Consider the following 22,163-nt stretch of genomic DNA (forward strand, 5'->3'; position numbering starts at 1 on the left):
GATGTTTTCTGTGCCTTTATTCCATTTATTTTTTCTGACGCTACACATTTTATAAACCATCGTACTACAACAACTAACCTAATTCGTACAATTATACTGAAATTATAAAATAGCTCAGAGAAGCTGAGATATATCTTATCGATTAAGCTTATATGATTATTGCACAATGTGATATGCACCATATAATGATGGTGCTTGTTTGACTGTATAAAACCAAAACGAATACTTCAAATGTTTGACGGGCACGAACTTCATTGTTTTATGGCTTTATGTGCTATTTTTAAATCTGACAATTTTTCTATTCTAGTGTGATCGATTTAGAACTATACTTTTATTTCCTTTCAAATTACGCATTTTACAACTCCTTATTTTGTCCATTTTTTCGGTTTTCTATCGTAGAGATTAGGTGCATTAGAAAATTACCGGAAAAGCCTTAAAAAGTTACAATTACAAGTTTTCATAAGTTGAAATAAAGAAAGTAATAATGTTATCATAACCCATTGAGAGCTCATTCCATCAGCCTTCCGTAACGTTTCCAGTTTTACCACCTTGCGTCAGATCGTTCTCCAGCTGTTTGAATTGTATCAGTATCACAAGATAGGTGATGATGGAGCTGAATACCTGTCAAAAAAGATTACAGATCGAGCGTGTCAGTTTAATCTCTCGTGCAAAATTTTTCCAGGCTAGCTGGTTATACCGTATAAATCACACTGTTATCGATGTCAAAAAATCCGTAGGCGGAAAACTTCTTCTTTTGGTGTAAGTTTTTCAGCAAAAACTTGTTTATCTGTTTGGTGATCTTGGTGTTCTTCATGCTGTAGTCATCGAAGTGCCTAGTACAAAGGGCAGTTTCATTGGCCTGAGAAATAAAATGGAGAAAATGTGCAGTTGTAGTTGGGATATCTTTAAATAGATGTAATGTTAAATATGCTGATATGCTCAACTGTTTATTCTATACTAATTTTATTCTATAATAATATTTGTCTACATTGAATGAATGGCATTTTTTCATTAAAAATAAAATAGCAAAGGAGCATCACAAAAATGTAGGTTTCTCCTTTGAAAGCGAATTACAATCGTTGATGAACCCAACGGTTGAAAATCTTGGTAAAATTGTAAAATATATTGCCTTTTCGATTCAACCATTTGTCAAGGGATTTCAACTATGCAATAATTGACATTGAATTTATTGTGAAACAACTGGAAATTTCTGGAAAACTTTACCTTGTCGATTGTACTTGATAAAATCGTAACAATTGCCACCATCCACAACACGATGAAGCCTACCCAGACGCCGTAGCTTATTATGAAGAAGGGACCTAGGTCTTCAAAACCGTTTATATACGCACTCAAAACTAGCGATTGTGCACCATAGAAAATCGCGAGAAATCCTTTCACAAATGTAAGCATTATCAGTAACAACAATGGTAATCCAAAGCACTTGTTGAATGATTGGATAAATGGATACAATTTTCCTATGACTGTTAGGTACAGTATAATCGTTATATCGTTAGCAAGCTTTTTGTTAACAGTGAAAAATTTCAACAAAGTTGAACACTGTACTTGCAATGCCCGTGATATCATTATACACAGCAAAAAGTATATATAAGTTGTGTACATTATTGAAACAAACATTATATTTTGAACAAATTCTTCAATGCTCATTAAGCCATTGCGAAAAGTGCGTACAAAGAAATACGCTAATAATACAGCAATAAACGTGCTGTGAATCCACAGGGCACAGTTGATTCCTTTTTTAACAATTCCGTAGTTGATCCGAATCCGCGTTACACATGTTATAGAATCATCAAGATCTTCTAAAGCCAATATCACAAGCATGGTCGATCGTTTCTGTAGCAGGCCGTTGGCAATCACACTGAGGTACTGGGTAAAGCTCATAACTACGTCCAGAAAGTCCGTATAAACAAACATGATACTGTTGCTGTACATAATCATTGATAGTCCTTTGAAAAACTGCACGACGCTCCATCCCATCGAAGCAACAGTCAGAGCCAAATTCACTAACGCGTTCGCAATGTACAAGTTGGATTCGTGTAAGGATCCATCCTGACGGATTTCAATGCCCGTGAAGCCCAGCCAGTTATTTAGGGTTATGATAGGATTAAGGCACCGTCGTAACGACACTGATGGCATCCTGCCGAAAATCTTTTGCGTTCTGATTGATTTACGACCCTTCCGGAGCATGATGTCGTTACTTGCGATGAATTATGAATAATTTAGGCTGTGTAAGTAAAACGTTAAAATAGCTGGATGATATTATTGACGAAAATGGGAATTTGCGTGATTAGATGGGAATATTACGCCCTATTTCTATTGTGAAATATCTAATTTCTATTGTGATAATCTAATAGAAACGTTATACTAACGCATTTCCTTCAATACAACCGCAAACCTCAAATATTTTTTTCATATACGGATTTCTTATTGAATTAGGAATCATGCGGAATATATATCCAGGATGTCTTCCATAAAGTACATGGTATCAAAATTTCAATTACTATCAAACTTCCATGTACCTCGGATTTTTATTCACAGAATGTTAAAAGTTTTACTATATCGTATAAATTATAAATTTGAAAAATATTCCATCGGAGAAATTTTGGCTCAGCTTATTTTCCATACTAAAATTGAATAAACACTGTTTTAGCCTGAAATACAGGGAGTGGCCAAAATGTTTGGGATAGGCAACTTTTTTTCTCCAACAAAAAAAATCAACATGCTGTAATTTTTCATAGAGTGCATCAAAAATTCTCAAATTTTGACTGTTTGTCAACCTATTATATGTGCGTGCATCATTGGTACAAATTTTAGCGTGATTGGTTAATCTTTTTCGTGAAGTGAGAACTATTCTCGTAAAACACTATTTTTTTAGACAACTAGTTTTTAAACTGTCATATCTCGGAAAGCAATGTACCGAATTGAATGAAATTTTGAACTTTTATTATTATTACTTTATTATAGAGATTTTCAGTCCTACGCTGGTTCATCTCTTTTTTGAACGTTTATCAACAATTGATATATTGCTTCACAAGTTATTAAAACATAGGTTCTTTTTGAATGTTGAAAAAAGTTATGATGCACTGATACTTTTTGGATCTTTCTCGTAAAAATGTATTTTTTTTTACATCAATGTCATTAAATTTTAGTTTGATATCCAAAGATTTTCTTTCTGTTCTCAACATAGCTCTAATAAGATATATTAGAGCCTGTTTGGGTTAAAGGAAGAAAACATTTTGTAATTTTTGTGTGGTACTGTAAATTTGACTTATTTTCCTCTATACGGGTGAAAATGTCAAACCGGCATAACTTTATTCGTCGCGAGAAAATATAACATTTTATAACGTCGTATCAAGCACCTATCACTATATTGTTGATGGACGTTAAAAATTTCTTTCGATTCGGTTCACTGGTTTCCGAGATATGACAGTTCAAAAATTAGTTGTCTATTTTCAGAAATTCATTCCGGTGTACCTCCCGGGAGTTTCTCTGGATTTTTTCCCGAGATTTCTCTTAGAGCATTGCGAACAATCTCTCCCAGAATTTCTACTGGAGTTATTCCTGGGATTTCTACCAAAGTTCTCCCAATGATTTTTCTTTCTTCATAAGTTTTTATCGGTTTTCTGCAGGAGCTCCTCCCGGAATTCCTTCCAAAGGATTTCCCGCTATTGCTATTGCTGGATTTTTCTCGGAGTCCCTCCTGTCATGTCTTCACGAAATTATCATGAACTTTCGTCTAGAGTTTCTGCCGGGATGCTTCTTAAAGTTTATTTTGTGAATTCTCTTGAAATTCTACTGGAGATTCCTTCCGGTGTTGCTCCCGAGATGTCTCTCAGAGTTTTTATAATTCATCCAGGGTTCATTCAGAGTTGCTTTTGAGATATCTATAGGAGCTATTGTTAATATTTCTCATAAAGTTTTACCTCCGATTTTTTCAGTAGTTTTTCCAGGCTTTTCCGCGTACTTGTTTGGAAGAGTTCTTGCTGTGATTGTTCTAAGATTTCTCTTACAGATTTTTGCAGGATTTCTCCCAGTGTTCTTCCCAGAATCCCTACCGAATGTGGCCCCGGGATTCCTTCGGGTGTTCCTTTGGGATTTCTCTATTAAATACTAACAGAGTCAGATTAAATATTCCGAGAGCTCTTGCCTAAATTTTCCAGGAGGTTTTCTCGGAATACCTCCTGGGATAGCCAACGAAGTTCTTAGTAAGAAACTCCCGAAGAAATGTCGGAATGAATCCTGGTAACTGGTAAAATCTCGAGAGGAACTCCGAGAAGAACTGATGGAATAACAAGAGGAACTCCGGTGGAAATTCCGAGAAAAATTGGGACATCTCATAGGGAGTAATCTGGGGTGGAAATATAAGGAAAATTTCTGGAGGAACTCTGCAAGCCTCTGAGGGAAATTTCGATAGAAACAACGTGAGAAATCTAGTGATTAACTCCACTAAATCCCCGAAGGAATTGTATCCCCACTAAATCCCCGATGGAAGGAGAATTTCGTTATGGTTTCTGGAATGAATCCCCCTAGAACCTCTGCAAGAAATCACGGGAACAACTCTCAGGAGTATCATTTACTGGTTTGTTTTGCTAACGTAAGAACTAGGTACACGACATTCACAGAATCGGACATCGTTCCGAGGATGGGTAACATCGCACCCGCAACCGGTCGACAACAAAGGTAATTTTAAACCTTTGACGTTTGTAAGAACACAGCTAATCGCGTTCGGTAATTTCACTGAAATCTCAACTGCTGAGCGTACGGTTATGGTTTTTTACCGAAATTCTGTAAAAAATACCAAATTTCGGTAAAATAAATTTTAACGAAGTTCGGTAAACGTCACAGAATTTTTCCGGTAAAAAAACTTAATGGTTGAAATTTCGGTAAAATAATACCGAAGTCGGTGATTTTTATTAAGTGTGAACGATAAGTGTTATGTCTTGTCTCGCGTATCGCGTCTGGCGAATGACGTGAACTCTCAGGAATCCCGGAAGGAACACCATAAAATTCCGGAAGCAACTCAGTGAGCAAACCCGGGAAAATTCCTGGATGGAATCTTGAGAGCAATTCCTGAAGAAATCCACAAAGAAACTCCGACAAACCACCAGGAATTTAAGAAAGGATTCTGGGAAAAGTTGCGGAAAAAAAAACTAAGAAACTGTGTAAAAAAATTAGGAAGAAATTACAGGGAAAACCTCGTAGGAAATTCAAGAAAGAATTCGGGATGGCATTTGGGAAACTCTCAGAAGCATGTTGCTACGAATTCTGAATAGATTTCCATGCAGATTTCTTGAGATCAAGTTTTGTACTGAGTTTACAAGTATCCATTGATATTTATTGTGAAGCATATTGGCTGGCATTGTTGAATATATTATTCTATAAATATGATTAAAGCTATGTACTTTTTACTCATTACCTCTTCAAATGTTGCTCCTATCAGCCACATTGTTCCGGAAAATTTCACCACAACTGACAATACCCAGCAAATAGATAAAAATACATGCAAAAATTTTTTATCCGACTTGAATTCATAAACTATATACAAGTTTGCCGTACACTCCGTGAAACACCACATCATCCATATGGCCAAAGGTGTCATCAGTGCCTTCGTAATGAATACATTCAAAGATAATATTTGAAAATGTAATTTCATTAGTGATACAATCTCATTCTCATGTGTAGCTCGGCAAATTAACGAGTTTAAAATGCTAAACTTTCTTTTAATCATAGCCGTAATGCAGTTGAACAATACCACATACAAATCTATTCTCAAACATATCAAAGAAAACATGGTGTTCATCACAATTACAGGCCACTTATCCAAACCACCAATCAAAAATTGCCATACAATATTATTACTAACATGGAAGAGTAGAACCAGTGACAAGGAAATTGCTAACTCTCGCTTTAGCACAATAACATTAGACAGCTTTTCGAAATTAATTTGGTTCAATTTATTGAGCAACCACACTAGATCATTTGATCGAAAGTAGTTATTGGCCGTCAGAGCGTAGATCACTGCAAACATTAGTTGTACATTGATGAGAAAAATCATTTCGATAACCAATCCGTAGAATCCTGTGTCGATCGCTGTATTGTCAAAGCCAAAGACGAAGAAAATATGATATACCGCAAGCCAGCTTGTATGGATGACGATTATAGGTAATTTCCATTTAGCGCTTTTGTAACACTGCAAATTGCAGTCAAATTCAACCGATGTGAAAGCGTTCCAGTTTGTCAAAAAGAGTATCGTTGCAAGTTGATCTTCACTGGCCATTGTGTTGCAGTGGACTATCAGGGCTTATTTATCACTGGTGTTTCCTACAGTTATTTTGTTTGCGATATGAATCATATATGAGAAGAAGTAATATTAGGGTGATAGAATTTTATTACTCAACACACCATTAATCAAAGATTTTACCAATGCGGCGACAGTTGGTTATTGATTACAATTTGGTTAATTTATGCGAATTGTAGGGTGTTTTAGGTTATACAGGGATGCTTGTTTCTACTGTCACGGATCATTCAGTTTATACATTTCATGACTAGCAGAACTGCAGGAGTATGACTAAAACATCTGTTAATATATTGTATTTTATCAATCAAATTGGCTGTAGCTGGCGTTATTATTTATCTACGTGCAGTATTCCAAAAAATATCATCCAAAATCAAAGCTCCGTTTCCAATATTACCTCTTCAAATGTTGCTCCAATCAGCCACATTGTTCCGGAAAATTTCACCACAACTGACAATACCCACCAAATAGATAAAAATACGTACGGAATATTTTTTTCTGAATCTGTCTCACAGCCGTCGTAAACCACATACAAGTTTACCGTACACTCCGTAAAACTCCACATCATCCATATGCCCAATGGTGTCATCAGTGCTCGCGTAATCAATCCGTTCAATGATAGTACTTCAAAATGTAATTTCAGTAGTGGCACAAGTTCACTTTCCTGTCTAGATTGGCAAATTAGCAAGTTGAACATGGAAAACTTCCTTTTAACCATGGTCATAATGCAGTTGAACAATATCACGTACACATCGATTCTCAAACATATAAACGTAAACAACACGTTCATCACAATTGCAGGCCACTTTTCCAAATCGCCAATGGCTAAAAATTGCCATCCAAGATTATTGCTAACATGGAAGAGTAGAGCTAGTAACAAGGAAAGCGCTATCTCTCGCCTTAACACAATAACGTTTGCTAACTGTTCGTGATGAATTTGATTCAGCTTGTTGAGTAACCACACTAGCTCATTCGATCGAAAATAGTTATTGGCCGTCATAACGTAGACCATTATGAACATCAGTTGCACACTGATGACCATTATCACTTCGATAACCAATCCGGTGAAATCCGCGTCAAATGCTGTATTTTCGTAGCCCATGATATAGAGAATATGGTATACCGTGAGCCAGCCAGTATTTATGACGATTATCGGTAATTTCCATTTTGCACTTTTGTAACACCGCAATTTTCTATCAAATTCAACCGAGGTGAAAGCGTTCCAGTTGGTCAGAAATAGTATCGTTCCAAGCTGATCTTCGCTGGCCATTGCGCTGCAGTGGACTACCAGTTATTTATGACTTTCGATTCATACAGTCATTTCGTTTACGATATGCATAATATATGAGAAGAAGTAATGTTGGGGTGATGGAATTCTATTACTCTGTTGACCATTGATGAAATATAAAAAATGATTGACTGATATGGTGACAGCTGGTTATAGGTTACTATTTGATTAATTTGAGCGCATTCTTCTTCTTGGTGTAACGTCCCCACTGAGACAAAGCTTGGTTCTCAGCATAGTATTCTATGAGCACCTCCACAGTTATTGACTAAGAGCTTCCTATGCTATTAACCATTTTGCATGTGTAAATTATGTGGCAGGCACGAAGATACCCTATGCTCATAGGAGTCAATAGAATTTTCTTTACGAAAAGTTTCTGAACCGGCCAGGAATCAAACCCGTCACCCGCAGCATAGTCATGCTGAACGTCCACGCCTTTACAGTTATATAAGTCTTCTCTTATAAATCACACATCTTTCACATTGCATTACTAGCAGAAGTGGACAAGTATATTTTTCCAGCATTTAATCAGATTTTGAGAGAAATTCAGTCATCGGAAAATGTTATAATTAACTGAGTTTCACTACCCTAGAATGGTTGTATTGTTGTTGATTTTAAAGAAAAAAAAGTCATTTACCTCTTTATATGTAGCTTCAATCTCCCACATGATTGCCGAAAATTTCATCTGCACTGAAACTAACATTAAAAGAGATCCTGCAATTTCGTCGAATTTTTCGTATTCATTTTTCAGATTTATCAAATAGTCACAAGCTAAGTACAGTTGCATGGTATTCTCCATAAATGTCCACATAATCCAAATCAATATCGGCGTCAATAATGCGCGCGTTATCGCTCCATTTAATGACACAATTTCAAAATATGCTCTCAGCAACGTTGGTACTTCCTTCTCCGAACGAGATTGTCGAATCAACAAGTTGAGCGAGCGAAATTTCTCCTGTACCAGCATCATAATGTTAACGAATAGAATCAAATAAATATCCGACCAAAAGCCAATCAGGGAAAACCCCACAAGAATTATGGTAGCTAACCAATTCCTAATACCGTCAGTGATTCCGAACTGCCATAAAGACGTAAGCACAAAGTCGACTAAAAAGGCGAACAACAGAAAAATAATCGTTTTCCACTTATTTCCAACTGTCATTTGTGATTCGAAAGGTAAAATCCTGTGTAATTTGTTCAACAAATGCACGAGATCTTTTGATCGGAAGTAGTTATTGATGAGCATTGTGTAAAACGTCAGAAATGAAATCTGGACAACAGTGAGAACTATTACTCCGTAAATTATCGCACGAAAATTCGATAGAATGGTTTCGTTGCCTCTCCAGCAGTAGACAACATTGTATGCCAGAAGAAAACATAAATGCACAGCAATGATAGGTGACTTCCATTGGGCACTTTCGTAAATGTTAAGTTTTTTGTTGAACTTCGCAGAAGTAAAACCACACAAGTTCGTAACAAGTAAGATTGTGTTCATCTGTTCTATACCAGACATCGCCTCTCTGTACACTAACGGTGGTGACTTCCAGGAACATTGGCTACACAAAAAAAATTCTCATTTCCGTCCATCTGTCATACACGAGAAGAGTTGATGGTTCATTATTTTGTTACCTGTCTCATCTCCAATTCATCCGAACTATGGAACTTGATGAATGATGGTGCGGGTGATGGGTCTGCTGTCTACTCTAAAACAACAGACTTATTAATTAGTTATATGTGTTTCTTAAAGCGAAGCTTCTGAATCTAAAAAAAAAAGGATTAGTAAAATTTCTCATTCACCTACAAGAATTTTGAGAATTGGTCCAACATTAATAGAATAGAGTTATAAAGTTATTAAACTATAGAGGGCGAATGTTGCTGGTGTTCCCTTTGTTCTCGTTTGCAAACATGCCGGGTTAAACTGCATACTATTTCGCTTTAAAACTTATATCCCTGTCTATGTCCTCCAGCAAAAAATGTTGCGGCAGCAATGTCAGCGACATTCTCACTCTATAGTTTATTACCTATATTTAAATTTCACGTTTCCTTGCGGAAGAATGAAACGGAAGCGTCACGCCATTTGTGAACTGCTCAAGTCATTTTTACAGCAGAATCAGTTTTCACGGTACTTGCGAAGTGGGAGCTAGTCATAATTTTGAAATTCTAATTTCGACACCTTTTACAGAACACTACGTAATCAACAAAATTTTGTAGTGGTACGGCATACGTCGTGCCTAATTTATCGAGTTTTTTTTTCACATGACGTCGAGTATAAACATATGATACAGGGTATTCACATGTGTGTGTAAACAATGAGAATCATTGCATTCACTGTACTTACCTTCTTACTTGTATTACCAGCAAGAACCATCGTGGATAACAACATCACTATCATTGGCCAAAGCCACACAGCATACGTAATCACATCCATTACACTTCTCTCATCAGCAGTGGTACTAAATATCATATGGTAAATTTGAAAGGATTGCGCTGTCCCTTCGTAGAACACCAACATAATGCTGAACATTATTGGCATTGAATGTACCTTTACCACGAGTGCCATAATTGACAGTAAATCAAAATATATTTCTGTCTGAACGCTTATATCGTCTTTCAGTGCTATTGCCTTTTTAATACATTTAGCAATAAATAGCAATTCACAACGCAACACCAACAGAAAAGCATTGAACTGTATCAAATAGTTGAAAGTAACAATTGCAATTATCACAAAAATAACCGACACGGTATTGTCAGTCCAATTAGCATCGCCGTAAGCTGAGACAATTTGATACGTCAATGAAAACAACAGATTGTACAGAATGTTAGTAGCTATTGCACCATTTATTAACCATCAAGGCCTAGCGTAATTCGGTCCTCGAAGATCTTTTCTCATTGTTCTCCGTAATCGCGAGTGCTCGTTCCACAGTTTTAGGCACGGTTTGGACTTTAGCAATCCGTTAGCCAATATGCAGTAAACCCAGCAAAAACACAGCTGACTGTCAAGAATCAGCAACAGCGCGAGAATTTTACCATATGAATCAAATCTTGTGTCGAGAGTAATGTACACATACCACAAGTAAAATATATTCATGATCAAGAACAACGAACTGCTAACAAGTACACATAACCATCGTTTTTTCGCAATGTGAAACTTTTGCTGTGATTCACTGTATTCAACCGAGCAGTGGGTAAATAGGTTTGTCAGGTATTGGATACCACTCAATGGGCTTTGCTTGTCCATATCTTAATAGTGCCAGTAGTAGATTATACTGTTTTTCTGTTATACTATGCGGTTGTATGGCATTTGGTTGATTAAGAACTTTTCATAACATCTGTTGAAGGGTAGACAGGTAGGCATTATAGTCACGACTGACCATCGTGAAAATACAATTGCTATGACATGTATAGAAGCATGTAATCATGATTGAAAAAGTACTTTTGTGACCAAGCAGCAAATAAATTACCTTATCAGTGGTTTTTCCGATTGTCACAACGAGCACAACTAGTTGTAGTTGTATGGACATCACCCACAATATGCTGGCAGCTACGAAAATATGATCCACCACAGTTCTTCTTTCAATGCTGCGAAGGTATTCGAATAACTCATAGTAATGCATACTTCCAGCCAATAAACTCAACAACGAATACAAAATTAAAATTTGCCCGTAACACTTTGCTACGATTGGTATCAGGCAATACAGTCGCGAACAAAATTGCACGTATTTCACTGTCTTTTCGTAACATCTGTTGTCTGCAGCAATATACTTTGCCCTGGATTCCAAAAATGACAACTTTTGAAGCACTAATCGAATGATTATGAAACAATTTAAAAACAGCCCTGCTGAAGGGATGTTTACAAAACATAAAACAAACATCGATCCCGCCATGTAAAAGTTATTTTTATAAACACCGTTCAGCACATACATCCCTCCCAACAGAAAACAATAATAAAAAACTGCTAAACACATAGTTCCTTTAACACAATTACACAAATTTCCATAATCGAATTCATAATCAAAATCTAATATAACTAATTCTTTCTCGATTTTCATTACACAGTTCACTATGCCCACCAAAATGGAATTACTTTTTACACCATTTACTAGGGCCAAATAGTTGGTCCCCACAAAGGCAGCCCCATTGATCAAACGAATGACAAACTGCAGTACAGTATTGTGATCCATCAGGTGTCCTCCAATGGCTATATACATTACTGCTGCGACCATTATTGGCACCGTATAGATAGCATACAGCAAGTAGTTAAATTTATGCTCCTTGAAGTTTTTAGAGTTTCTATCGTACGTTATCGACGTTTGGCAGAATAAATTGGTAATTTTAAACATGTAACTAAGCAATTCATAGAGTTGCATGGTTTTGGGTCCGACACTGCCAGTACTGGGTAATGCGGCTGGAGAATACGTTCACCTCCCACTGTTTTTCGACGGCACAGTTTCAGCAATGTGCTCATCAATATTGTTTGATTATTCATCCTAGCTAGCAAAGACATAGAACGTAACTCATCACTCTTGATGATGAATTGTCAACACGGCCGGCGATTGTTATAGTCATAACAACTTGGGGTAATTAGCCCTATGTCTGTCTGTCCGTCCTTTTCGTGTTTTCCTTGAAAATTGACCAAAATCCAAACATTCTAACTGAGAGCTTTCGTTAACAAAATTGCCATTTGCCTATGATTCATCGGCAGGCAGATTTTTTTTAATTCCAGCGATTACTCTGCTCTAATACTAACTAGTACGTAGTACAATTCCCTTAAGATTTTTGTTTGAAGCATATGCTCTATGCTAAGCTGTAAAGAATTAGCTTTCCAATTTTGTTGAACATTTTATTTGTTTTAAAATTACAAGTCAAGTCAACTGACTTTTGCGTTCATACTCTGAAACTATGGCATAGTTGAGCAATATTGATGAAAAATTTGAAAGTGGAAGTCGCCTATTATAGCTGTGCATTTATATTTTCTTCTGGCATACAATGTTGTCTAATGCTGGAGAGGCAACGAAACCATTACCGTCGTACGGGGCTTTTTTATACACTTTTTCATAGTTTTTCAACTTTATGACATTATAACTCCCAGAGTAGTTAATGAATTTCCACAATTTTTACATACAATAATCGTGAGTATGTATGTAGAATGTATGCAAAATTTGAGCTAAATCCATCAATAAACAAAAAAAGTTGTTCATACACCAATCGGATACATCTCATATAGAACTGGATGGGAACTACTTTGGACATTTTTAACTATAACAAAACTGCATTTAAAATTGCTGAGTTATTTGGAAATTTACGTTGTACCAATACTGTAGCATACTATATCGTATACGATTTCAATAAATATATGCGTTTTTAAATGGTTCTGTGCTATCTTTGGTATTATGAGCAGCGCGATATTGTAATATTGACAGCCTTAACCCTTCAGCGCGCGCGCCGTTGTAAAAAGTACAACACTACCAAAAAACTTCGCTCGTCGTATACAGCGCGAGTGCAATGCAGTTTCAGCTGCTTGATGGCGCGCGTCCTCGAAGGTTTAAAAAGGGACCATCAATCGTTTATTTAGGTGAAAAGATCATAATGTATAACGATTAAAATATTCGATTGTATATGCTACGTTGATACATTTTGAATGAATTGATCAACCCTTTGAAATTTATGAACTGTAGAAACAATGCATACAGAACAAATGTTGCCGGGGCCCGTGGCGTAGTTTCTACGCGTTTGCTTCATAAGCAGATGGTCATGGGTTCGATCCCAGCCCCGGCACTTTCGTCAGTTGTTCTTTCCCCCTGAGAGCAGCTGACACTGACCCTCTTCTGAGTCCCATGGCTCAAATGGACCCGGATACTTCGACATCGTCGAACGGCTACTCATAATGGATCCCCAATCGGACTGGAAACTGGAACAACCAACAGCCACACATCAGCTTCCTCGTGCTCATCATTCTACCATGATAGGGTAGAAAGTGAAAGCAGCGCAACGGCAACCAGTTGGATATAGTAGAATTAGAACAGAATACATTTAGGCGCTGTACAAATTGTAAGTACAGCTTCCAATTGGAATCGCTCACGCAGTGCCCTAGTGGACAAAAGAGCTGTAAATTAGGTTAAGTGATTGAAGAATAAAAAAAAGAACAAATGTTCTGATACGTTATATATATTTTATTGGTTTATTCGATGTTTTTTTTGCGTACTGGCGAGCAATAAAGCGTCTGTTTGAAAAACAATTTTAACCAAATAAAGGGGAAAACATTGGTTCATAATAGTCCCAAAGACATCAAACAGATTTGAACCATATTTTGAATTAAAAAAATCCATATTCAAAAATGTCCAAAGTAGCCCCGCATTTCAAAAGTAGCCCCGCACGACGGTATATCGAATTTTCGTGCGATAATTTACGGAGTTCTCCCTGGGCTTGGATTATATCTTCAAGGAAGCTTTGATTTCAGGCATATGGCCGATGTGCTTTGCAGTAATGATTGGAATAGCTGAATGTATAATCAAAGGCAAACAATTCTGTAAAAATCTTCAAGTCATCTGATATAGTTATACTGATCATGCTGCTGGTGTTGTAGTGCGAATGAATGATCTCATTCTATGGGAATTCGAACCTTGTAATGTATTGCTCATTAACTTCAATTTTCTAAGCTTGACAAGGTTTTTAAGACAAACATGAGATGAGAGAATTGCCTAATAGGAAAGTCACATCAGCAAAGCTTTTACATACGCAAATGCTATTCATGGGGTCATGTCTAGCATTTAATATGTATGGCAATAACTGGTTCTTACCTAGTAGGGGTACTACAAGACTACGCGGACAATTCGATTAAAGGCTTAATTGGGGATAATATATTGTCCAGAACTGAAGGGACATTTTTCCGGGGTGACTGGCGAGTTGGAGAGGGTAGAAGTTTCCGTTTGATATACATAAGTGACCCAATTTTGTCAGCCCCTTTTCGGAACACATTTTTTGCTCTCCTCGAAAACCTAAACAATTTTTTGAACTTTTTATCCCTCTATGTTCTGCTCTTTAGCTGTAGTTTGATGATAAGCATGGATAAATTGGTTAAAGTTTAACCGTAAGATAACCAGAGCAAAAAGTTTGTCGCAAAATGGGGCTGACAAAATCGGGTCCTTACTGTAATTGAAAAAATAAACAATCGGGCGCTTTTTCTTTCTACACGCAACCTGAGATTGGCAGATTCTAATACAGTTGGGTATGAAACATATACAAATATTGTATTAGGGCCTTGCAAATACAAAAATTGGTAGGTGGCAGTATACCAAAAATTGTATTGGCTTCCTAGAATCTGGAAAAGGAAAATTTCGCATGTGTGCGTGTGCTCTGTCGCATTGGTTTCTCATTATTTGTTCTATTTTTAGACTGATCATGGCAGCAGCGGCGGCATCAAATACCAATACATGTTTAAAAAGAAATACGGGCGGCGGCGGGAACCGAACCGAGGCACTGTAATGGTGATTCACAGTACCCTGCGCTCTAACCAGCACGACTACAACTGCACATAGATAGACATCAGGCTGAAAGCCATCATCATCAACACAAACGTGGCTTGGTGATGGAAGTGATACAGCCGCCACACTGCACAATGGGCCCAGAGCCGTATTTACGAATACAAAACTGTTTAAGTTTTTAGACACATATTGTGTTTTAGAAAGTTTATTTTCAATTGTTGACCCTATTCCCTATTATTGTTATGTTAAGGTGGTTCGTCTGGTTAAACTGATTCAAAAATCTGCTTTCTAATAATTTTATGTGCGATGCCATGATGGATGGTGATGGATCGTTTAATTAGAAATTCCACCAATAAACGGCAAATTTTAAATTTCATATATCTCAGGACTCTCACCACTTAGAAAGTTGGTGTCTTCGACAACGTTGTTAAGTGAGTCAAGGGCTTACAGTTATAATGGTCCACTAGGCGGCGCTAGTTACACGTTTGCTAAATCATTCAAATGATTGATATTTTTTCGTGAAGTAATCAAGAAGCTGTAAGTTTGTTTTCTTTGAACATGTCTAAGTCAAGTCAAAGGTTTTTCAAAGAGCTATGTATTAGTCATAATTGTGCAATGTCGCATTTCATTCGGTTCACTTGATCCAGAGATATAGCAATTAAACGAAGAACACTCAAATATGAACTACTTTATTAGAGTTGCTCCAAATTTATGTAAAGTTATCCAATCGAGCCCAAATTTGTACCGTTTATAGCTTACTAGTTGTGCAACTGGCAGGAAAAATTTGAGAATATTTGGTGCATTTTTGAAAAAGTTACAGCTTGCTGAATATATTTGAAATAATAAATAAAAGTTGCATGCTTCAATTAATTCGTAACTAGCGCCGCCTACTGACAGAACCTTGAGCCAATCAGCTAATCAACTGAGCGGCCGTAACCAACCTAACAACATCGCCGAAGACATCAAATTTCTAAGTGATCTGAGTCCTGAGATATATGGAATATAATATTTGTTTGCTCACTAGCGCTGCCTTGTGGTGGAATTTTGAATCGAACGGCTCATCATTTGTTAGTTCTTGACCAGCCAAATAATATTGCCGAAGACACCAACGCTCTAAGTAACCAGGATGATGAGATATTTGGTATAAACATTTCATCAGTGTTACGTCTGTTTGTCTCTGGTATGACAGATATCACAGACAGCAAGACGTAGCACTGGCGAAATTTCCGTACCGTACATCTTAGCACCATGATTACTTAAATATTCGGTATACTTGGCAAAGTTGTTAGGCCAGCCAAGGTTTTACTGGTGATGGGCCGTTTGATTCAAAATTCCACCACTAGGTAGCGCTGACGATAAATTAATTATTATATTCCATATATCTCAGAACTCTGATTACTTAGAAAATTGGTTTCTTCGGCAATGTTGTTTGGTTTATTAAGGCGTTTTAGTTGATTAGCTGATTGGTTCAGGATTCTGCCAGTAGACGGCGCTAGTTGCAAATTAGAAGAAGCATGTATCTTTTACTTATTATCTCGAATATATTCAGCAACCTGTAACTTTCTATAATATGTAGGGAATATTCTCAAATTTTATCTGCTAGTTGCACAACTAATTAGCTATAAATGGTACAAATTTGAGCTCGATTGGATAGTTTTACATGAAGTTGGAGCGACTCTAGTAAAATGTTTCATATTTGAGTGTTCTTCGTTAAAGTGCTATATCTCTGGATTAAGTGAACCGAATGAAATGAAATTTTGCACATTTATGAGTAATATATAGCTCTTTGAAAAACCTTTGACTTGACTTAAATATGTTCAAAGAAAACTAAATTACAGCTTTTTGATTGCTTTACGAAAAAAAAACATTCATTTCCATAATTTTGCAAATGTGTAACTTGCGCTTCCTTGTGGCAAAATTTCGAAACAAGTGGACCATTAACTGTAAGCCCTTGACCTACCAAACAACATTGTCAAAGACACCAACTTTGTAAGTGACCAGAATTCTGAGATATATTAAATATAAAATTTGCTTGACCTCTAGCACCGCCTAGTGGTGTATACAAAAGCATGCTAAGTTTTAAAAATTGCCTAAAACATTTTTAGCAAGTTGTATCCTTTTATAAAGTCCACCAAAACTATGTTGATTACTTGTTCCTCAACGAGTTTGATTTAATTGGTGCAAATTTGGGCTTGATTGATTATTCAACTTTACACTAAATTAGAGCCCTTCTATCTATATCTAGTTTTTGACTTCCGTTTATCAAATTACTGTACCTTAGGACTAAGCGAACCGAATTAAATTAAATTTTGAAAGTTTATGACTAATGTATTGGTCTTCATGTATCGTTGGACTCGACTAAAATATGACCAAAGGCAAAAAAGTTGCAATTTATTGAAAACTTTTCGAAAAGTTGTAATGATTCGAATGTTTTATCCAACGGCTGAAAGTCTCTTTAATAAAGACAAATCAATCAAATCAATCGAATGTTTGATTTTTGTAAATTTGCTATAACTTTGTAAAACATTCTGATATTGTATAGAGAATAATTAATCAGCAGATTTTTGGATAAGCCACACTTGATTGACCGTAATCATTTCACAATAATGAAAAAAAAGAAATGGCAGAACTTGGCAGAAACATTTTTGTCTTCGTAAATACGACTCTAGACCCATTGTGCACCGAAAAGCCCGCATCCAGCAGGTTGCTGTTTGCAAGTGGAAAATTCCATGTAGACAATAGGACGCGAAGCTCAGCAGCGAAGCGAAAGTTATTTTTAGACGCAACCCGGTTCAACTTCTCGGGTTTGAATGGAGGTGTTTGTGTGTAGTGGTATGGAAGCTATGAAACCGTGTAGCGCATCTTAATACAACGAATGGATTATGATTTATCACATTTTCTGTACGTTTTTAATACATAAATTGGTAGAAAAGGCATATCTCAATTTTTGGTAGCTTTTCTTGTTTTGCGTGTATGACATGCTTGGCATTTTGTGCATTATTGTTTTTTTTTTTGTTTTGGAAGGTATGCTATTCACTATTGAGCCTTAAAGTTATTTTGCATCTGAATAGCATTGATATTGTCAAGTCTGTACCAACACCCTAATCCCACACCAAAATACCCCTTTCCTATCCCATGGCGTTTATGTGGTCAGCAAAGACTATTCAGCCATTACCCCTCCTTATCATCGGCTTTGGACTGACTTGCGCTCTCATTGCCCCACCAAATGCTGCAAAATGAAAATAATGAAAAATGATAATTTACGGAGTTCTCGCTGTTGTCTAGACTTCATTGATGACATTTTACACAATGCTCATCAATAACTTACTTCCGATCAACCGATCTCGTGCATTTGTTGAATAAATTACACAAAATTTTACATTAAGAATCACAAATGACGTGGAAAATGAGTGAAAGACGTTTATTTTTCTGGTTTTCGCCTTTATAGTCGAATTGCTTACGTATTTTTTAGCACTTCGGAATCACTGATGGTATTAGGAATTGGTTAGCTACCATAATTCTTGTAGGGTTTTCCATGATTGATAATCCCGTTTCGTTTGTAGAAGGAAGTACTGACGTTGCTGAGAGCATAGGTACAGGGGATGGCCAAAATGTTTGGAATAGGCAACTTTTTTTTCTCCAAAAAAAAATCAACATGCTGTAACTTTTCATAGAGTGCATCAAAAAATCTCAAATCTTGACTGTTTTTCGACCTGCATCATTGGTACAACTTTGGGCTCGATTAATTAATTTTTCGCGAAGTAAGAACCGTTCGGGTAAAACACTATTATTTAGACAACTAATTTTTGAACTGTCATATCTCGGAACCGAATTGAATGATTTTTTAACGTTTATCAACAATATATTGATACTTAATACGACGTTATAAAATGTAATATTTCCTCACGGCGAATTAAGTTATACCGGGTTGAAATTTTAACCCATATAGAGGAAAATAAATCAAATTTACAATACCACACAAAAATTACTAAATGTGTTCTTCCTTCAAACTAAATTGGCTCTAATATATCTGATTAGAGATAACTTGAGAACAAAAGTGGAAAATCTTTGGATATCAGCACTAAAATTTATTGACATTGATGTAAAAAAATTACATTTTTTTTCGAGAAAAATCCTAAAAGTGTCAATTCATGATAACTTTTTTCAACGTTTAAAAAGGGACCTATGTTTTAATAGTTTGTGAAGCATTTACATATTGTTAGTGTACGTTCAAAATTTCATTCAATTCGGTTCACTCGTTTCCGAGATATGCCAGTTCAAAAATGAGTTGTCTAAAAAAAGTGTTTTACCCGAACGGTTCTAACTTTGCGAAACATTATTCAATCGAGCCCAAATTTGTACCAATGATGCACTTATAATAGGTTGACAAACAGTCGAAATTTGAGATTTTTTGATGCACCCAATGAAAAGTTATAGCACGTTGAACTTTTTTGTGAGAGAGAAAAAAGTTGCCTATCCCAAACATTTTGGCCACCCCCTGTACATATGTTCAGATCGATAAATTATTAGTGATTGATTAGCACATGGGAAAGCCTTTGAAATCCCCTTGAACTCCTTGGAACGCCCCTGAAACATCCTGAAATCCCTTTGGAATGTCTCTGAAACGCCCTGGAATGTTTTTGAATATTACTGAAATCCCCTAGAACGTACCAGAGACCCCCAAAACACCCTTGGAACACCCCTGAAACACTCTGAAACGCTCTGAAATCCCCATGAAATTACTTGGAACACTCCTGGAACGCCCCTTAATCTCCTGGAACTCCTTTGAATGTCCCTAAAACAACCAGAAACTCCATTCCAAAGGAATCCCTTGAATATCCTATCCCTGCACAGCAAAAAAAATATGAAAGTTAAACAGCACGTAAATTGAAGATCAACTTAAATTAGCAGCAAAAATTTGTAAATCACCAGCATTCAACGTCAGCCGAGCAGGCCGCTGCTGGTCAGACGGCTTGCTTACAGATTTTAAATCATATTTGCTTGAAATTTACATGCATCTGCTATAAATCATGGCAGCCACTTTCCGCCATCAGCTAATCGAACGGCTGATCGCAGCTTTGACGGTTTTCCCCGTTGTCTCTTTTAGTACTCTCTGCAGCAGCCGAAGCAGGTCGGCAATTCGTTCGTTATGGTAGAAGCAGTCCATTTCCTCACTGTTTGGTTTTTGATTTTTTTTTATTAAATAACGAAGCAATATTTTCGAAATCGTTTTTCGTACCCATGTTGAGTATGGATCAAGGTATCTCCTGATTTTTTCCTGGTGGAATATGTTTTTCGTTTTTGCAGAAACCATTTTTAATCAAAATTTCACAAAAAAATGGTTTCTGCAAAAACGAAAAACATATTCCACCAGGAAAAAATCAGGAGATACCTTGATCCATGCTCCACATGTGTACGAAAACCGATATTGAAAATATTGCTTCGTTATTTAATAAAAAATAAACCAAAAAAAAATGAGAAAATGCTCCCAGTTTCGCCTTATTTAACTTACATTCGATTCGTCATAACTTTACAGGTATTTTTCGAACTGCGTGAAACGCTCTACCCCCACGTTCCCTAAAACTCGTTGAATTCCCCTTAAAATTCTAAAACACCATGGGGACGTTTCAGGGTTTTCAGGGAATCCCCCTGAAATTACTTGAGCCACTCCTGAAACGCCCCTTAAATCCCCTAGAACGACCCTTAGTTCCTGAAACTCCCTGAAATCTTCTGAAACGTCCTGGAAACTCTTTGATACCCCTTTAGACAACCCGGAAACGTCACTGAAACTCCCTGAGATCCTCTGCAACACGCCTGGAACGCTCCTTAAACCCCCTGGAGTACTTTTGAAACAACCAGAGCCCCTGGAACTCAACCAAAGTCCAAATTATATTTGGACTTTGACTCAACTAAAATGTTTAAATTCGCCAGTCGCTTCTTTCCCGTAAAGCTTCCCTAACCTCTCCTTATAGATAAGTACATATCACAACTGCTCTGAAATCTGAATACAATTGAATTTCATTTAGGTAACAACAACTAAATAAAAACTTTCTTAAAATCATCAGCGATACAAAGTTTTCAAACAAAAATTCAATGGAGAATATTTTATAACTAAATTGTGCAATATCGTAGTACACATATGTATGCGCATCTACATCTTAAAATAGCATTTTACCAGAACTGTCCTAATTTCACGAAAGATTAACCAATCGAGCTCAAATTTGTACCAATGATGCACATATAGGTTGACAAACAGTCAAAATTTGAGATTTTTTGATGCACTCTATGAAAAGTTTACAGCTTGTTGAACTTTTTTGTAAGAAAAACAAAAGTTGCCTATCCCAAACAGGTTATAAAAACAGCCACTTCAAGACATTCAAAGCAGTTTTGTCAATGTTCATCTTATTAGAAATTGTATAAAAACTACTCACCTTCCGACTGGTGCTTCCTGCGATACCCATCGTGGCCAACAGCATTACCATCATTGGCCAAAGCCAGAAGGCGTATGTAATGGCCTCCAACAGATATATTTTTTTATACTTTCCATTCGCAGCTATGATATAGATTTGGAACCATTGCACAGTGCCCTCGAAGAACACCAAAACTATCCAGAGCACTATCGGCAGCGAGTAAACCTGCATTATCAGTGTCATAATTGACAGTAACTCAAAGTATATTTCAGATTGGACGGTTATTTCACAATTCTGTAAAAGTGCTCTTTTAGTGCTTTCTCCAACGAAATCCAGATCGGCACGCAAGGCTATGAGAAAGGCGTTAAACTTTATCAAGTAGTTATATGTTACAATAGCTATTACCATGAATATAACAGTCACGATCCAATCAGGCCAACTAATTTCATCATAAAATACAACCATTTGATATGATAATGTGGAAATAAAATTATATATAAAGTTTGAAGCTATCCAACCGTTTATTATTCGATTATTTTTGCATTTGTCTGGTTTTCCAAGTTCCCTTGACATTTTATTCCGCACATTCAAATGCCTATTCAAAAGCCTTAAGCAAAGGTTCGCATTCTGTATTCCATTAAACATCATTGAATAAACCCAGCAAAAGCAAAGCT

General features: G+C 36.6%; 2 protein-coding genes across 4 annotated transcripts in view; one reads left to right on the plus strand and one right to left on the minus strand.

Moving 5' to 3' along the window:
• The window catches only part of LOC109621236 (uncharacterized), a 124,487-nt gene that overhangs the window by 68,845 nt on the left and 33,479 nt on the right, over positions 1–22,163 (plus strand). The gene's annotated exons all lie outside the window — the stretch shown is intronic.
• LOC134287807 (uncharacterized) lies at positions 2–2,205 on the minus strand. Its single transcript, XM_062850779.1, has 2 exons — positions 698–2,205; positions 2–621 (listed from the first exon to the last, which is right to left on the minus strand). Exon 1 carries the CDS (start codon positions 2,203–2,205, stop codon positions 1,150–1,152), a length of 1,056 nt encoding a protein of 351 aa, XP_062706763.1. The 3' UTR covers positions 2–621; positions 698–1,149.

This window comes from Aedes albopictus, chromosome 2 (genome assembly GCF_035046485.1).
Source record: "Aedes albopictus strain Foshan chromosome 2, AalbF5, whole genome shotgun sequence".
NCBI lineage: Eukaryota > Metazoa > Arthropoda > Insecta > Diptera > Culicidae > Aedes > Aedes albopictus.

What these genes read in the sequence shown, in the direction of transcription:
- LOC134287807 (XM_062850779.1), bottom strand. Translation starts at nt 2,205, where the DNA reads ATGCTCCGGAAGGGTCGTAAATCAATCAGAACGCAAAAGATTTTCGGC.